Raw genomic sequence first — 18,223 nt, forward strand, 5'->3', positions numbered from 1 at the left:
AAATGCCCATCAGTGAAGATTAATCCTAGTAATTGACTATATCTGAATGGACCTTCCACATTTTAGCAAGCATAACTTAAAATTATGCCCTTTAGATGGGAAAAGTCTTTTGAAATAAACTATGATATTCATATCTGTAGTTATGAAATTCTCAAAACTATTTCCTGTTGTTGACATTCATTGCCCTTTTCTCATCATTGAGTAGAAAGATAATAGATAAATTAGTAACAGATGACAATAAATAATATATAATCTCCAGAAGATAAAAATATATTCTAGATATTCTGTATGTTTCTGCAGGACAAAGTAGCCATGAAGTTTTTCATCTTTGCCTGCCTGTTGGCTGTTGCTCTGGCAAAGCATGTAAGTATATGGATATACAAGTTTTTTTTTTAATTTAAATCTATAAAAAGAGTGAAGTCTTTACTACATGAAAAGGATACGAACATTGGAAGTGATGGACAGAGACCAAGTGTGTGCCTTGTAATCTGTGATCAATGATAACGTGCTCTGCCTACACAGAATATAAAGGTTAACAGTTATTCTACAAACTGTCTTTGCTGTAATGTTGTAGAGGTTAAATATATAAGAATAGGAAGAAGGAAGAAGGGATAACTTATCCTCCATGATATGTTGTAATATAGTTCAGAACTTTCTGGAGAAACCATTCTCACTTCTCATCATGTTTCTAAGGTTTAAGATAGCTCTATCCCAAAGCCAACTGTCAAAGAAATCCAAATTCCAATGAATTTACCCACAACACAGTGTTTTAAAATTTTATTGCCATTAGACATCAGAGAAAGAGATTCACCTTGGCATTGCAGTCAATAAGTCATAAATTTGTGTTTGTTTTTGTTAATTATGTAGGAGATAAAGCCCTGATTCTCCAGTGAGGTAAAGCACTAATTATGAAGACAGATGCTGACAACTAATAGTACAAAACAAGTCTCTGGTTTATCTCATTCCCAATAGTCATTTAATAATTGTGACATTAGTACAAAAATAATGGTGGGCACTCCAGATACTACAGATGCAATTCCAATCCTTCTAGAATAAGGACTCATGCACATCTGCAACTATATTTGGCATTGATTTCTGGATGTGTTTGTACCCACACATACATAACAGATACCCAAATCTCTTCAGGTGTCACCCAAAGAATTGGTTGTTCTCCTGATATGTATTTTATATAAAAATCAAAGATAAAAGAAAACAAATATATGCAGAGGACAATTAAAATTTTTCCTTCCATCTTTGTTGTTGACATTTGCAAAAATGTGTGATGGGTTCTCACATAAAAACATTGACAGTACAGAACAAGTTATTTTACTGGAAAGTAATGAGTTAATTATCCATGAGAGTAAAAGTTTGGCAATGTAGTCAAAGGTTAAGTATTTTATTCTGAATTATTGTATAATGGGTGTGAACTAATGCTTTTTTGAATAGTGCCAAAAACCACAAATAAGGAATCAAAACTCATTATCAATTTCTTTTTCCAAGGAATCTGCCAGCATTGAGCAAGAAGTAAGTCATAACTTCATATGTTAAATATATTTTAAAATAATTTATCATTTTATATAGCTGTAAAAATGAATGCCATTTATTATTTCAGAAGTGTAAGAAGGACAGAAATGTGGTCTTCCAAGCAAATCAGGTAAAATTATCTATTCATGCCTTTGTGATGATTACTGAGATGTATTTTATGTCCATTATGAGTTATTTTTCCATTACCAATGTATTATTTTTTAATATCTGTCAAATAGGTGATGTTTTTATTGTCTTAACTGCTGTGAAATAACATGAAAAGATCTCAGAAAAACATATTTATATTTCATTTGTGACTGTGTTTTCAAAGTGTCATCCATCTGAAAAAATTACTTTTTTTTACTTTTTTTCAGTTGTAAATAGACACAATACCTTTATTTTGTTTATTTATTTTTATGTGGTGCTGAAGATCAAACCCAGAGCCTCACACATGTGAAGCAAGCACTCTACCGCTGAACCACCTCCCCAGCACCATGGAATTCTTATTAATAGACCCTCACTTTTCCTTCATTCTGAACTTTTTAAACGACCATTTTATATTTTCCAAGCATTACTTTATGCCAAAAAATGCTATTCAGGAATTATAGGAAATTATAAATAAAGTCCTCTTGAATTAATTATAGGAAATTATAAATAAAGTCTTCTTTTATTTATAAAGTCCTCTTGAATCAGGACTTTAATTACCCCCAATTTTTTTAATCCAGTAGGCATGCTACCTTGATTTCAAGTCTGATCATATTGTGTTGTATAAGTCTAGTTGAAATTAGCATAGATTAAAATGTATTCAATGACAAAGAAATTTGAAAATGAGGAAGGAAACAGGCACTTGCCCTTCCTAATTCAATGAACAATTCAATTGAAAAATATTAATTTGTCTATGAACCAGCTAACCCACTAAATACCTCCCCCTAAGTTTCCACAAAGAACAGAGATTAAGTCATTTTGTGACTTTAATTATTTACATTATTAAATATTTTTATTAAAATTTACTCTTTTAAGCTTAAGTAAATTTGTTTTTTAAACAGTGAATACAGCCCACAAAATTCCTCCCTCATAGTACTTACATTTCAATTCACCATTCACAACGTGTTTCTTTCCAATTGAAAATTTTTTATATAATTATACATACCCACAAAAAATGAATTAATTATTATGCTTCTCTCTGTGGTAGATGGATTTTATCTTTATATTCAGTAGACTACATTTAAAAACAATGATATAAAGATATGTCTAACTCTTTTTAAACCAGGAAGCAACAAGCAAGATAGATGAAATGGTAAAATGCTTTTATTAATCTTAACATCATTAGATTGACAGCATTTATGCTTAATTTTAAAGATTAATAGTATTCCTCTTTTACTAAACCAGAAAGTAATACTTTAATCCTTAAAAATTATAATTTTACTCCAACTGCATTAGTTTTATTACAAGTTTTCCCTTACTCTCACAATGGAGATACTGCCTTTGAAATAACAGATAATGCCTGCTTCTCCCATTTGTGTTTCAAAGGTGATAAACAATTAGTACCTATAAAGCCTGATTTTAATGTTTTTATTTAAACTTTTCTGTTGAAGTTCCATATTAATTAATGATTAGGTAGATAATTAATATGGAACATACCTAAAACAGGTACTGATATTTGAGGAACACTGTTGAGGATTCCATTTCTTCTTCTTATAAATTTTTTAAATTTTTGTTTTTATTTTTGAAGGTACCATCTCACAGTTCATCTAGTGAGGTAAGATATTATTTCCTTTGAAATCAAAAAACATTGCTGTCAGGAAATAGCAGCTTTCTAATACTGTTCTACATAATGTGATGATCTCTAGCAAATACACATCTGAATATTTAGGGAAGAAATGGGAACAACTTGCAAATGACTCAAAACCATATTGGGGAGACTTAAATTGACTATGTTCAGAAGAAATATCATTTATTCTACCTCTTATATTATATATATCTGACTCCATAGGAAATTGGATTTTAAATCAAGTCTGAGCGAAATCAAGGGATTGTCATTTGCCTTAAGCATAGCTTTACTTTGGAAACCTTAATGTGATTTAGAGGTGAGGTTCTCAAACAGGAGAGTGTTCCCTGATAAGTAGCATCAGCAGCACTTTCTAAAAAAACTAAGAGAAAAACAAAATCTTGGGCCCTATGGGAAAACTTACAGAATGAGAAACTCTGGATTGGGGATAAGCAAACTATTTTAGCAAGGCTTCTGGTGGTACTAATACACATTAACCTTTGAGAAACCTTTTTTTAGAACTTTAAACAGAGTTTGGGTTAGAAATTATGCAGATTGCCAAAACCTGAAACACCTCTGTTGATAGAAATAGTCAGGTTACAAGGGAGTCTTGAAAGAGCTGGCAGCAGCATCATGGATCATGGCCTTGTGACCATAAGTAACATCTAAATTCTTCATAGTCAGTGTCTTAGGAAGCATACCTCAGTTTCACCAATTTAAGTCTCACTTTACCAAGTCGGGTCTATATTGTTTCTCTCTTTTATTTATTTTTTGTTTGGTGTGGGGAGGGCGGTATCACTTGGCCTTACTCCATAAAACACAAGAAATTCTCTAAATAATGTAAAATTCATAAATTTTTATTCACTTTTTATTCAAAAAGTAAACATATTTAACTCATGCTGTTATTTTGGCACAAAGAGAATAACAAAGAGACCAAGTTTTAATAAATATTTAACTTGCTTAATTATTAATAAATGACTTAATATCTTACTACTAGTGGGTTAAACTCTGAATGTTTTTTTTTTGAATTGTCTCTAATTTTCTTGTAAAATTATTTAATGATAACTACTGCTACGCATTCAAGTAAAGCTACTTCTCATCTTGTTCCTTTAGGAATCTGCTGACGTCACTGAAGTAAGTAATCACAATTCAATTAAATTAATATCACTAGTAATATATTTGCTTTTTATTTCTCTTACATGTGCTTTGATTTTTAACAGAAAAAGGAGCAGTCTGAGGAAGAAAATGTCTACCTAAAACAGCTGGTAAGTTTTTTATGCAATTTATTACTTCAAATAAAACAATATATTTTACAATTCTTTCTCTTCAAGATGATCACATCATTTCTTCTCAATAAAAATATTTAGCACCAATTTTATGATAAAATTACTTTTTACTATTATGACTATGACATGAAAATGTAGTCTTAATAAATAATAATGAAAACAGCATTTTTTGAAAAAAAATCCAAATAAACTTAGAAGAGTTACAAATCTCAGAAAACTAAGTAATTTACTTGAGCCTCCACTGTTTTATCATATAATCACATAATTAGTCACTCAGCTACTTTTTCTCAATAAAAATTTCATGAGATACTTTTATCCACTTTTTTTTCAGTTTTCACAAAATAACAGGACTCAGCTTCTTTTTAAAATAGCAACAAGAATTGATTAGTTAAGGTCAAATGCTACTAAGTGCTCTCATTCTAAGCCCTATGAGGTCATGTTACCTGGCTGCTGTGGACAAGAGAAATGTGCAGTACAAGAAAGAATGAGACTTCAAAGTCAGGTGATTTCATTTCCAACTTTAGGTCCCCAAGGTCTTACTTAATCTCTTTAAAACTATGTTTTCCTTAAATGAAAATGAAGCTAGTAATAATATTTCAGCAGGCTTTATAGGGTGATGTCAGAAGACATACATAAATTATATAACAGAAATCTCAAAAAATGCATGAAAAGATAGCAACTATTATTAAGTTTATATATATGCAGAAAATGTATTCTAAATCTTTTAAAACAGAGATAGCTTCATATTGAGTAGTTCAAAACAAAAACTCTAAAATAAAACTGTTGTACAGAAAATTAAGTTCCCTATAGCTTTTTTTTCATTTTTTTCTGAAATTCTAATCAAATTCTCTTCTTGTACCACTGTCTAGCCAACATTTATGCCCAATTTTAAAAACATATTGATATTCTACACATCAACTTACTTATCCATCTGTAGAAAGTAAAAGCCAAAAATGAAATTGCCATTTTAGGTGATTCCATAATTATTACTACAGTAACTTATGGTCAAGAAGCCATTGCCAAATCAAAGTAGGAGCACACTATATTATTTATTCAGCTGGACACACATGACAGGAGCCTTACAAATCATTTGTCATGTCTTTCAAACAAGACTTCAAGGTAAATGACGCTCATGAGAGGTCAACAACTAGCCCAGGCGAAGGGGAATATAAATTGAATTGTCCCTCAGTCTAAGCACCAGCCTTCTTCAACCAGATATGGAAAAAATATTGACAAAGTGAGATGAATTTCAACATAATTCTCCACTTCTTTTCTTATACATTATTTTGTTTTTACACTTATTAAAATCCTTACTTCACTAGAATCCTAAATTATCCAGATGATTTGCTTCAATTCTGAAGTTCACTTTATTCATATTTATAGTGAATTTTATATTTAAAATGTCTTATGTGGTCAATTTGGTATAATTTAACTATTATCTAAATAAAAAATTTAATTCATTTGATTTTGTCCAGATATGCTCTGATCATATTCGGTACTCATATGTACATTTCTTTCCTTCTAGAACAAAATCAAACAATTTTACCAGCACGCTTACTTCCCCCAATACCGTCAGGTTTATCGTCATCAGCAGAGAGTTTTGAACCCATGGAATAGCTTTAAGAAAAATGTCAATCATGCTATTTCCATTCCGGTGAGATGTGCATTTTTGCTTGTTTTTATTTATTATTTTTTAATAAGTTAACTAGAAGAAAAATATCCAGTCAGTATCAATGTAGATAGTAGAGCAAATTTCAATAACATTTTCTAAAACAAACTTTAAATCAAACCTATTAGAAAGAACTAACAGTAATTACAATGTTTTCAACTGTCCTAAATATTCACTTACATGTCTTTGACTTGATTCTGACAGCAAGTCTCTGAAGTGGATAGCAGTAAAGAATATCATTTCCATTTTTAAAAAGGAAATGAAATTTTAAAAAACTGAGATCAGTTGCCAAAGTTTTAGTTAATATCTCCCTTTAATCTTATAAAGCCTTTTGGGCTTAAGGAACTCTTTCAAACATGAGGAACAAGTTCTAGAGGAGGAAATAGAATATGGGGTCTAAATTACAACTTGAGATTTGGGTTCAGAATACTAAAGATTGGGTTCCACATTCACTAAAAGCCTAAGTGACCTTGGGCATATGCTCTTCCCCTTTCTGTGCTTCCTATTTATTGGATATGAATGGCTTTCCTAGGTAGCCCTTAGAAATTAAGGAACCACCATCATTAAAGGAAATATGCTTATACTGTTAGTTTGAGCATTAGATGACTAAGGAATATTATAAAAGTCAAAGTCTGTTTTCATCAAAAATAGAAAAGTAAGTAATCACAATTCAATTAAATTAATATCACTAGTAATATATTTGTTGTTTATTTCTCTTACATGTGCTTTGATTTTTAACAGAAAAAGGAGCAGTCTGAGGAAGAAAATGTCTACCTAAAACAGCTGGTAAGTTTTTTATGCAATTTATTACTTCAAATAAAACAATATATTTTACAATTCTTTCTCTTCAAGATGATCACATCATTTCTTCTCAATAAAAATATTTAGCACCAATTTTATGATAAAATTACTTTTTACTATTATGACTATGACATGAAAATGTAGTCTTAATAAATAATAATGAAAACAGCATTTTTTGAAAAAAAATCCAAATAAACTTAGAAGAGTTACAAATCTCAGAAAACTAAGTAATTTACTTGAGCCTCCACTGTTTTATCATATAATCACATAATTAGTCACTCAGCTACTTTTTCTCAATAAAAATTTCATGAGATACTTTTATTCACTTTTTATTCAAAGTTTTCACAAAATAACAGGACTCAGCTTCTTTTTAAAATAGCAACAAGAATTGATTAGTTAAGGTCAAATGCTACTAAGTGCTCTCATTCTAAGCCCTATGAGGTCATGTTACCTGGCTGCTGTGGACAAGAGAAATGTACAGTACAAGAAAGAATGAGACTTCAAAGTCAGGTGATTTCATTTCCGACTTCAGGTCCCCAAGGTCTTACTTAATCTCTTTAAAACTATGTTTTCCTTAAATGAAAATGAAGCTAGTAATAATATTTCAGCAGGCTTTATAGGGTGATGTCAGAAGACATACATAAATTATATAACAGAAACCTCAAAAAATGCATGAAAAGATACCAATTATTATTAAATTTATATATATATGCAGAAAATGTATTCTAAATCTTTTAAAACAGAGATAGCTTCATATTGAGTAGTTCAAAACAAAAACTCTAAAATAAAACTGTTGTACAGAAAATTAAGTTCCCAATAGTTTTTTTTTTCATTTTTTCCCTAAATTCTAATCAAATTCTCTTCTTGTACCACTGTCTAGCCAACATTTATGCCCAATTTTAAAAACATATTGATATTCTACACATCAACTTACTTATCCATCTGTATGAAGTAGAAGCCAAAAATGAAATTGCCATTTTAGGTGATTCCATAATTATTACTACAATAACTTATGGTCAAGAAGCCATTGCCAAATCAAAGTAGGAGCACACTATATTATTTATTCAGCTGGACACACATGACAGGTGCTATACAAATCATTTGGCATGTCTTTCATACAAGACTTCAAGGTAAATGACGCTCATGAGAGGTCAACAACTAGCCCAGGCGAAGGAGAATATAAATTGAATTGTCCCTCAGTCTAAGCACCAGCCTTCTTCAACCAGATATGGAAAAAATATTGACAAAGTGAGATGAATTTCAACATAATTCTCCACTTTTTTTCTTATACATTATTTCGTTTTTACACTTATTAAAAACTTTACTTCACTAGAATCCTAAATTATCCAGATGATTTGCTTCAATTCTGAAGTTCACTTTATTCATATTTATAGTGAATTTTATATTTAAAATGTCTTTTATTTGGTCAATTTGGTATAATTTAACTATTATCTAAATAAAAAATTTAATTCATTTGATTTTGTCCAGATATGCTCTGATCATATTCGGTTCTCATAAGTATTGATATATTTCTTTCCTTCTAGAACAAAATCAATTTTATTATGTCCAGAAGATGGCAGAGTTGAGAATCAATGACTATAGATTAACTAGTGGATCTCAGCTCTTAATAAATAAAGGAAGTGGTGACCCTGTCATAAACAGGGTAAACAAGTCAGTTAACTATCCTTCATGTTCTATGAATTATATTCACTGGTGGTGAAATGCATACATTTTAGTTTTTATTCCTGGGGATTCATTTCCCTGCCAGGCAAATCCTGAAGCAGCATGAGCAAGGTCCACAGCTAAAATGGTAAATTTCAAAGTTAGCCTTTAAATCAGCATAGAATTTCACCATTTTGCTAATAATCATCTGAAATATTTAATAATTAAGAATGCATGAAAGTAATGAAATTAGTAAGCAAAAGTCTGGACTAACGTATAATTAGACCACTGTTTGCAAAACAATTCTGTAATATTTATGAACATTATTTTCTTGTAAGTGGAGTAATCACAATTTCAATACATGATATAGGTAAGTAAGTGATTTTTTTGATAAACAAAGAAACTATATGAAGTTATGTCAACATCATGAGAATTTAATAAATTATATATATATGAAAAATCCTAAGTAATTTTAGTGTAAATAAAATAAAAATTACTGCGTGACAATTCCAATCCAGACCCAAAAAGTAAAATCTCAGAGTTTTGCTACTTCATTTATCTCTTAAAAAAACAAAGAGAGAGAAGAGGGCTAGGGTTGTGGCTCAGCAGTAAAGTGCTCGCCTAGCATGTGTGAGGCCCTGAGTTTGATCCTCAGCACCATATAAAAATAAATAAAATAAAGGTATTGTGTCCACCTAAAAATAAAAATATATAATTTAAAAAAAGAGAAGATAGTTCAGTGATCAATTGCCCTGAGTTTAATAGAACATTAGTTTCTTCTTTGATTGTACTAGTCTTAACCAACCTCTTCCTTAACTTTTTGTTCTGTACATGACCTCTATTACATCTTTTAATAAAATACTTTTATTTAACTAACAGTAAATTCCAGTTACTTGAAAATAGCTAATATATTATTATTTTGCTATATTTGCATTTTAAGTCAAATAATTATATCAAAAATGCTTGTTCAAAGCTTCTCTTTACTATATGTTAGAAGATATGTGCAGGATATTATTGTTTTCAGTATGTATTATAAAACAATGCATATTTCCTTACCAGAAAATATATAATATCTTAAAACATTGTAATACTCTTTAGCTGGTTTCCATATACAGTATTTTATATTTTTAAATGCAACAACTTAAAAATCTATAACCTAACACCTAATCCAGTTCTTAAATATAAGAGATATATTGTTAGTCCCATAATTTTTGACACACACAGAATCACGTATTATTGCTATCATTGGAAAGTATGGGATTTTGCAAAGAAAGCTCAGATTCAGATAAATTGTCCATGGAAAACAATGCATATTCCAGGTGGCTATTTGATTAAGCCCTAAAATTGAACCTTTTTTTTTTACATATAGAAAAAAGAGGAACACTCCTCCACAGAGGTAAGGTGCTTTCACATGAAAATAAAATCTTTGTATCCAGTACCAGATATTAAATTCTGTATAAGACTGTCTTTAAATTATTTTATGGTTAAGGTTAGAGTAATAGAATTAGAGAACATGGAAATTTAAAAATGTAGCAATGTTAAAAGTCATTTTAGGGGAGCAGCCTAAAACTGTAACAAAGTTAGCAGAATTATATTTGTGACTACCAGACACTAGCAAAAATGTTCAATACCATCTCCTTTACTGGAAGTCACTGAATAATCATATTACTTCAGGAGTCATGGTGTCTGTTTTAGGTTGTACAAACTGACCAAGAGGGTCCCTTCTATGCTTCCAAGTAAGGACTTGAGTTCATACATTTAGTGCTAATTTCCAGAAATCTTCCTACCAATGCTTCAGAATACATGTCTAAAGGCACCCTAAATGTTACTTAAAAATTTGGTTAATTTTGTTGGGTTTTATTTTCCTTCTAAAACACCAAAAATAGCATGGTAGGAAACAACATTTGAAAAATATGTAATTATTTTTTTCCCCTAAGGAACCTACCAGAATCTCCCAAGAGGTAAGTCCTAACTAATACAATTAAATAAATTTTAAGGTTTTTTTTAAAATGTCATACATAATAAGCATTGTTTACTTAACTTGATTATATGCAGTACTTAATTGATGAACTAAATTCAGTATTCCTGCTATGAGAAATGGAGATCTTATTATTTAGCAGTTTTAATTCTTATTAATTCCCAGAATTTTAAAATTTATTGTTACTCTAGCTGCTTAATTGTGTAAATATTTACCAAATATTTTTATGATATTTAATCTAACAGAAATTTTATATAAACCCTACCCAAAACATATGTATGAATAATACAGAAATACCTATTTAATGAAATTGCAATAAATGCAGTATTATTTAAATTCTTCTTTAATATATTAATATATTAATTAAGTTAAACTTATCAATCTATTCATTTAAGAAGCATGCATTTAGCAAGTACTATTTCCCTTGCATGATTTTATATCTTGAGGATTCAAAAATGCATAAAAAGGCAAAACACTCCATGTTACATTCCATTAAAGTCATGAATATGTGTTTTTTTCTTTGGAGAACTCAGATATAATTTGAGCATTAAAAATAAACTAATTATTATTTTTCTCAATGGTTTTTTTCTTGCTACATCCAAAAATAAAATCTGTCTTATCAATAAAGTGGAAACACTAAACAATGTGTTTAACTTGTGTATTCTTTATTTAAGGAAACCTTAAAGAAGATTGCTGATTTGGTAAGGGTGTTTATTTATATACAACTATATTTGATTTAAAATTTAATGGGAAGAAGAAACATGCTTATGAACTCCTTTTAATAAATAAGGAAATCAGTTTCATTGTATAAAAGCACAATTTTTATTAGGCCCCTTGACTACATTTTTCTTAATTGTTCTTAATTCTCTCAGTTAAAGATTTCTATCTTCATATACATCTTGTCTACGTTTTACACTATTTTAACAAAAAATATGGAATTTTTAATTTTTTGAAGAAAAAAATACATTTTTGCTGTTCCATTTTGTCCATTAGAATGATGATCATGTTGGTAAAACCAAAAGCTCTATCACACTATTGTTTTTTGAAAAAAGTTTCTCCTCAATTAACTTGGTCTTCATATTTTTATTCTTTTTATTGTTCTTTTTATTTATCAAGGACACTTCTAGCAGCTCATCTAGTGAGGCTGGATAAATGGCACTTTGTTTTAAGTTAAAGAAAAAACTAATCCATCAAGAAATAACACTTTTTCTACTGCAATAATTTTCAGAAAATTAATAGCTGCCAATTTTTAACAAAGTCACATCAAAACATATAATAAAAATAACAGAAATACTATGGATAATACATATTTACAAACTTATAACTCAAGTAATTGAATATATATACACGTATATAAAATCATAACTTTCTTCCCATGAAATATGGGAATAATTTCAAAATAAATTATCATTATTGCTGTGGTATGAATTTCTTTAAAAATAAATAAGGGTCTATTTTTTAAGAAAAATACTTTTGAGCAATTATTGATTGATTCTGGAACACATGCAAATCTCAGAAATGTGTTTTCATTTCAAATGGACTAGATGAGATTACCCATAGAACACAACTGCATTCTTACTTCTCTTGAATACTATGATATGACTTAATTTCTCAAATTGTTTTAAGGTGTTTAAGTGACTATTTTCAAACCACAGGCAATTCTGTAACCAGCTCTTATGGTCCAAAGACATAAGTGTCTCAGTAAAAAGACACAGGTTTGTAGTCAGGCAATTTATATTCCAACTCCAAGTCCACTGCCTTTTCTATCTGTGACATTGTTTATTGAGTATTTTTAAATGTCCACTTATTTCCCCATGAAAAACAAACTGAACCCATCTCAGAGCCTTGGTATTTGTGGAAATAATTATTTGTTATATATTTACCTTTTAAAATATAAGTAGTGCCTATTGAACACTTACCTTGTGCCAGGTCATGCCAGGTGCTCTGTATACATCACCTTTTTAATTTTTTTTAATATAACTGGTTTTTATTTATTCTTTTTAATTATACAATACATTAGGATTCATTTCAACATACTTATAAAAGCATGGAATATAATATCCTCTAATTCCATTCCCAGTACTCCCCCTGTTCCCTGCCTTCTACTCTTATTGATCTTTCTGCTATTTACTTATAGGGTTTTTTTTAATTAGTGCCTTATGGATATACATAATGGTGAAATTCCCTGTGGTATATTCATATATGTTCTGTGACATTTTTAAGTACTTAATTCCTGTTAGCTACAGTATCTTCAACTGAAAAATGAACATAGTAACACTATTAATTCTAAAGACTTTTTGTAATGATCATTTCAGATAATATGCAAAGTCTACAATAGAATGCTGGGAATACAATGAATGTATTATTAGCATAGGCATTGTTATCATCATTCGGCTATACACTCTAGAAATTTCCTCTAAAACTTTTATACTAGAAGCAGTATTTTCTTCATTGAAACCACAGTCCTCCCACATAAAGAGCTACCTTGCTTGGGAAAGTTCTGATTTCTGTGAAGACCTTTATGTTTTTTCAGAGTGTCTCCAGAAGCAGTCTACCATTGTATCCATTACCTGCCATCCATTGCTGTGAAGCCATTTAACAGTCATTCCCTGGGAGTTCAAAAATATCTTTCCACTCACAAAAACTGAAAATTCAACTGTAGGAAGTTAGAAGTTTAATTTTGTATTTATCTCCTACAATAATCTATGATAAGGTAAATGAAACAGACTGTTAAAAAACTTAAACATGAGGGAAACACCTTGTACATATAATATGTGACAGGTACTATTCAGAATGCTCTCTGAATATTAACTACTAGAATTCTGCAGTGTAAATGATGCTTAGAAAGATGAAGCAACTGCATCAGAGTCATTCCAGAGAGGGAAATCATGAGAAATTATGCTGAACTTCTCTGGTCCTAAAGATCAATATGGTAAAATAAATGATAAAAGGATACACTTATCTTGCTTATTCAAAAAAATTTTTTTCTCACCTTCTTACATACACATTTGCTTTTTTTTTCCTCTTAGAAATTTTTATATGAGTGCCTGAATTAACTAGAGGATTTCTTGGACTTTATAGTCACTCTACAATATAGAAAGGTTTACAGCAACTTTTATATTAGTAAACTGCTTTCATTGGGACCTACTTGGAAATTGCCTAAGTACCTAAAGTTATATTTAATTTGATTCTGTCTAGATTTCTTGCGAACCCTGGAGGAGATTTAATGTGAAGTTACTGTTAACAACTGTATTTCTTTGCAGATCAAGATCAACCAATTTCAAACATTCGCCGTCCCCAAATATTTCCAGGTTATTCATCCACAGCGGATAGCTGTAAATTCTTGGGCTCACATTAAGAACATTGCCTACCCATATATTCCCATTGTGGTATGTTTGCCTTTTTTAAATCATAAAATAAAATTATAATTATTATCTTTTATAAAAACAATAACATGATGTAAAGAAATGAAATAAAATAATCCCACATTCTCACATAAAAATCAATTCGAATTGAAATAAATATGTCAAGGCCAGTAATGAAATACAAAATATATGCTTCAAATATAATGATATACATAATCATAGCAATGGTGACAGAGAATTGTACTTATATTGGAATTTAATTTCCTAAATATGTTGTTAAATATGGAGTGCATGTGTAAATACGTATATATATATCCCCTAGATAATTCAAGTGACACACAAATATCTTTAGTGAGTTAAAATATCTCATAATTTATTTTTCTTTCAGAGGAACTTCTAACATTCTTGAACTAACAGCTGCTTCTTGAACTTAGGTAAGTCCCTTTAGGCCTGGATATTAAGCATCGATTCAAACAGGATTTTCAGCTGAAAAGACAACACTAAAGAAAAATCACATTTAAAAAATTTAGTTAAACTTTTAAGTCATAGTTTGATTTGTCAGATATTTTAACTTTTTCTATGAACTTTGATTCACAGATGGAAGGTATCTGTGTAATTTGCACATGTGAGCTTTTTATAAATGTTTAAAAGCAAATTACAGACAATTTCTTTTGTGGATAGATGTGTCCAGCCAACAAAAAGGTTCTGAGAAGAAATCTCCCTAAACATGGGTGGCCAAACTGGTTCATTCTTGACAGTTTCCTTTCACCTTACACCCCTAAACTCAAATTTTTATTTTTGTTAGGGAATGCTATGTGTGCATATATGTGTATAATTTAATCCTATCTTTCATTTGGGTCTCCTGATAATAGAAAGTGGTCAGCAAATTTTCCAGATTATTAAATTGAGAAAAATCATCAGAATCACTAAGGATGAAAGCTGAGATTTAAGTTTCATAAATCACAATATTCACTTTAATGCTATTTAGTCTTTCATTATTTTGCAATTGCTTATCATGGATCCAACAATATAAAACACTGAAATAATGACCCAACCTTCCTTAACCTCAGTTCTAGGAGAAATAAATTTACAAAGAATTTTACTAGGTGCAATATTAGACTTATAAGCATAATATTGTAGTAGAAAGAAAAAGTTAATTGATTAAGGCCTGAACCAATAGTAAAACCAGAAGTAAACAAAACAAAGGATGTCAGAATACTTTAAGGCAAAAGTAAATGAAATTGGCAAAATATTTATGAAACTAAACTATAATAAAAAGGTTTCCAATCAAATGGATTGTGAAGGATTTACTTTTGAAGAGTTTTGGTAAATTTTTCTGAAAGGACATTTTGCTAAATATAATTATTTGACAAATCATTAGTCCAAATAAGTCAAGAAATCGTCAATTATTTTAGAAATTAAATATATTTTATGCCTAGTAAACTACTTAGAAATTAAGAATAATTAAAATGTTCCTTCAACATTTTCTCAGAATTATATTTTAATTTAGTAGAATTATTAAATAGAAATTTTTTTGCATGATACTGTATAGAATTTAGCTATTTAAACATAATTTAGTCACTTGTGAAATAAATTCTTAGTAACAACTCATCTGGTACTAGAAACCATTAATTAGTGATAACTATAAGTAATTATATTAGATCTGTCTATGTGTTTGATGTATATGTGTATTATGTACATAAATATGTCTAAGAATTTTATATCTACATATTCCAGAATATACATTTTGGATAACCTAATATGTTCTCTTTATTCATAGGTTTGACTCAAAAAATCATTTCTATATAGTTTTCTCATCTATCACATCATCTCCTACTATCAACATTTCTTGATGTGCTTGTTGAAAAGACAACAATATTGAACTACAAGAAGTTTGTGTGGAATATTTTCTATATTGTTAATATTCTTTTTGGTTTATGTTGGATATGTCAGACCTGGATTGTGTGTTCATATTAACTGTACTGATGATTAATTGAGGTCTTTTCATCACTATTTCTGAGATATAGAACACAATAATGTTGCCAAAATATTAAAATATCAAATGCACTTTTAGCTGTATGGTCTTTCTTCTATTCCTTAGTCTCAAAGACCACATCACTATTACTAGAATAACCTGTTCTATAGCAACTAACTTTATTTAATTTTGAAACTGGCTTGGATAGCACGAAAATAATTTTGTATGTATTTGGGGCCCTTAATTGCAAGTGTGCCTCTCATACCTGATGTACTTGAATGCTACATATTTGGAGGCCTCAACCATAACTTACATTCTCAGCACCATTGAGGCAACTTCCACCAGAGTTCTCAAGTCTCAAATCACAACCTATGCTTACAGATGGTAACACACAATATCACACCATAAGAAGAAGATCTAATGAGTACTGAAACATTTAGAGGCCATCTATCAAGGGTTTAGACTACTTTCAACAAACATTGATCAGGCATTATTCTAGATGTCATATAATACAACTATGATATGCCAGGTGTATTTCTAGTTGCTTTATACTGGAAAACCAAACAAAGACCCTACTCAATGGGGTTTACATTTTAATCATTGGAGGAAAAGAACAAATATGAAAAGAAGCAATACAGAGTGCCATGTGATGATAACCACACTAAAGAATAGGCAATGGGAGAGTATTTTAGATAGCATGATCAAGAAAGACAATGGTGGCAGGTCAGAGTTTGAGCAGAGAAGTGAAATAATGTGTGAAAGAGAGGAATACAAGTCCAATAGAAGACACAGTAAAAGCAAATTCACTGAAGCAAGTGCACACATACTGTGAAGGAAAAGTGCCAAAGAGTTGAGCACTGAGAGAACACCAGGGGACATCAGATAGAGCACTAATCTCTGGGGTATGTAAAGAACTCAAAAAGCACCAAAAAAAAAAAAAAACCCTATCAATAAATGGGCCAATGAGCTAAACAGACACTTCTCAAAAGAGGATAACAACCAATCAACGAATATATGAAAAAATGTTCATTATCTCTAGCAATTAGAGAAATGCAAATCAAAATTACTATAAGATATCATCTCACTACAGTCAGAATGGCAGCTATTATGATATAAACAACAATAAGTGTTGGCAAGAATGTGGGGAAAAAGGCACACTCATATATTCCTGGTGAGACTGCAAATTGGTGCAGCCAATATGGAAAGCAGTATGGAGATTCCTTGGAAAACTGGGAATGGAACCACCATTTGACCCAGCTATCCTCTCCTCGGTCTATACCCAAAGGACTTAAAAACAGCATACTACAGGACTCAGCCACATCAATGTTTATAGCAGCACCATTCACAATAGCTAAACTGTAGAGCCAACCTAGATGCCCTTCAGTAGATGAATGGATAAAAAATATGTGGCATATATACACAATGGAGTGTTACTCAGCAAGAAAAGAAAATCATGGCATTTGCAGATAAATGGATGGCGTTGGAGAAGATAATGCTAAGTGAAGTTAGCCAATCCCAAAAAAACAAATGCCGAATCTTTTCTCTGATATAAGGAGGCTGATTCATAGTGGGGTAGGGAGGGGGAGCATGGGAGGAATAGACAAACTCTAGAAAACATAGAGGGGTGGGAGGAAAAGGGAGGGGACAGGAGTTAGCAAGGATGGTGGAATGTGATAGACATCAGTTTCCAAAGTACATGTATGAAGACACAAATATGTGTCAAATACTTTATATACAGAGATATGAAAAATTGTGCTGTATATGTATAATAAGAATTGTAGTGCATTCCGCTGTCATTTATTTTTTAAAAAATCAATAAAAAAAACATCATCAAGGATATCAGCCCCCCAGTCTGACCCTTCATGACTTTTTCTAAGTATGAGCATTGCCCCTGTCCTCAGCCACCATCTCTTCCACTTTTCACTCCCTAGGAAAGCTCTTCCTTTTCTGTATTATTACTCCTTTCACCACAGTCACTTATAGTGAATGTAGCATTAATGACACTGACACATAAAATTTGCTGAGTAATTTTCAGGTGCAGTGTGACCAATATTCTATTGTCTCTATTCATTCTCACAGTCACTAATAATCACACAGTGGAGGCTATTGTAACTTATCCCAAGAGCACTACTGTATTTGGTCCTTTGTTAGAGTCTTAACAGCAAAGTAATGCTTACAATTCTATTTCCTTGACT

The 18,223-nt window shown here is 30.5% G+C and overlaps 1 protein-coding gene across 1 annotated transcript; it reads left to right on the forward strand.

Moving 5' to 3' along the window:
- Positions 1–312: 312 nt before the first annotated feature.
- On the forward strand, positions 313–15,839 carry LOC139706357 (alpha-S2-casein-like A). Its single transcript, XM_071614004.1, has 10 exons — positions 313–363; positions 3,257–3,283; positions 4,406–4,426; positions 4,513–4,557; positions 6,104–6,232; positions 6,989–7,033; positions 10,080–10,106; positions 11,363–11,389; positions 13,952–14,077; positions 15,834–15,839. The coding sequence occupies exons 1-10, from the start codon at positions 313–315 to the stop codon at positions 15,837–15,839; spliced, it is 504 nt and encodes a 167-aa protein (XP_071470105.1).
- The last annotated feature ends 2,384 nt before the right edge of the window (positions 15,840–18,223 follow it).

The sequence above is a fragment of the Marmota flaviventris genome, chromosome 7 (genome assembly GCF_047511675.1).
Source record: "Marmota flaviventris isolate mMarFla1 chromosome 7, mMarFla1.hap1, whole genome shotgun sequence".
NCBI classification, from domain to species: Eukaryota; Metazoa; Chordata; class Mammalia; order Rodentia; family Sciuridae; genus Marmota; species Marmota flaviventris.

Coding starts and splice junctions, on each gene's coding strand:
- LOC139706357 (XM_071614004.1), top strand. CDS start 313: ATGAAGTTTTTCATCTTTGCCTGCCTGTTGGCTGTTGCTCTGGCAAAG. Junction 364..3,256: donor CTGTTGCTCTGGCAAAGCAT/GTAAGTATATGG, acceptor TTATTTTTGAAG/GTACCATCTCACAGTTCATC. Junction 10,107..11,362: donor AGGAACACTCCTCCACAGAG/GTAAGGTGCTTT, acceptor TCTTTATTTAAG/GAAACCTTAAAGAAGATTGC.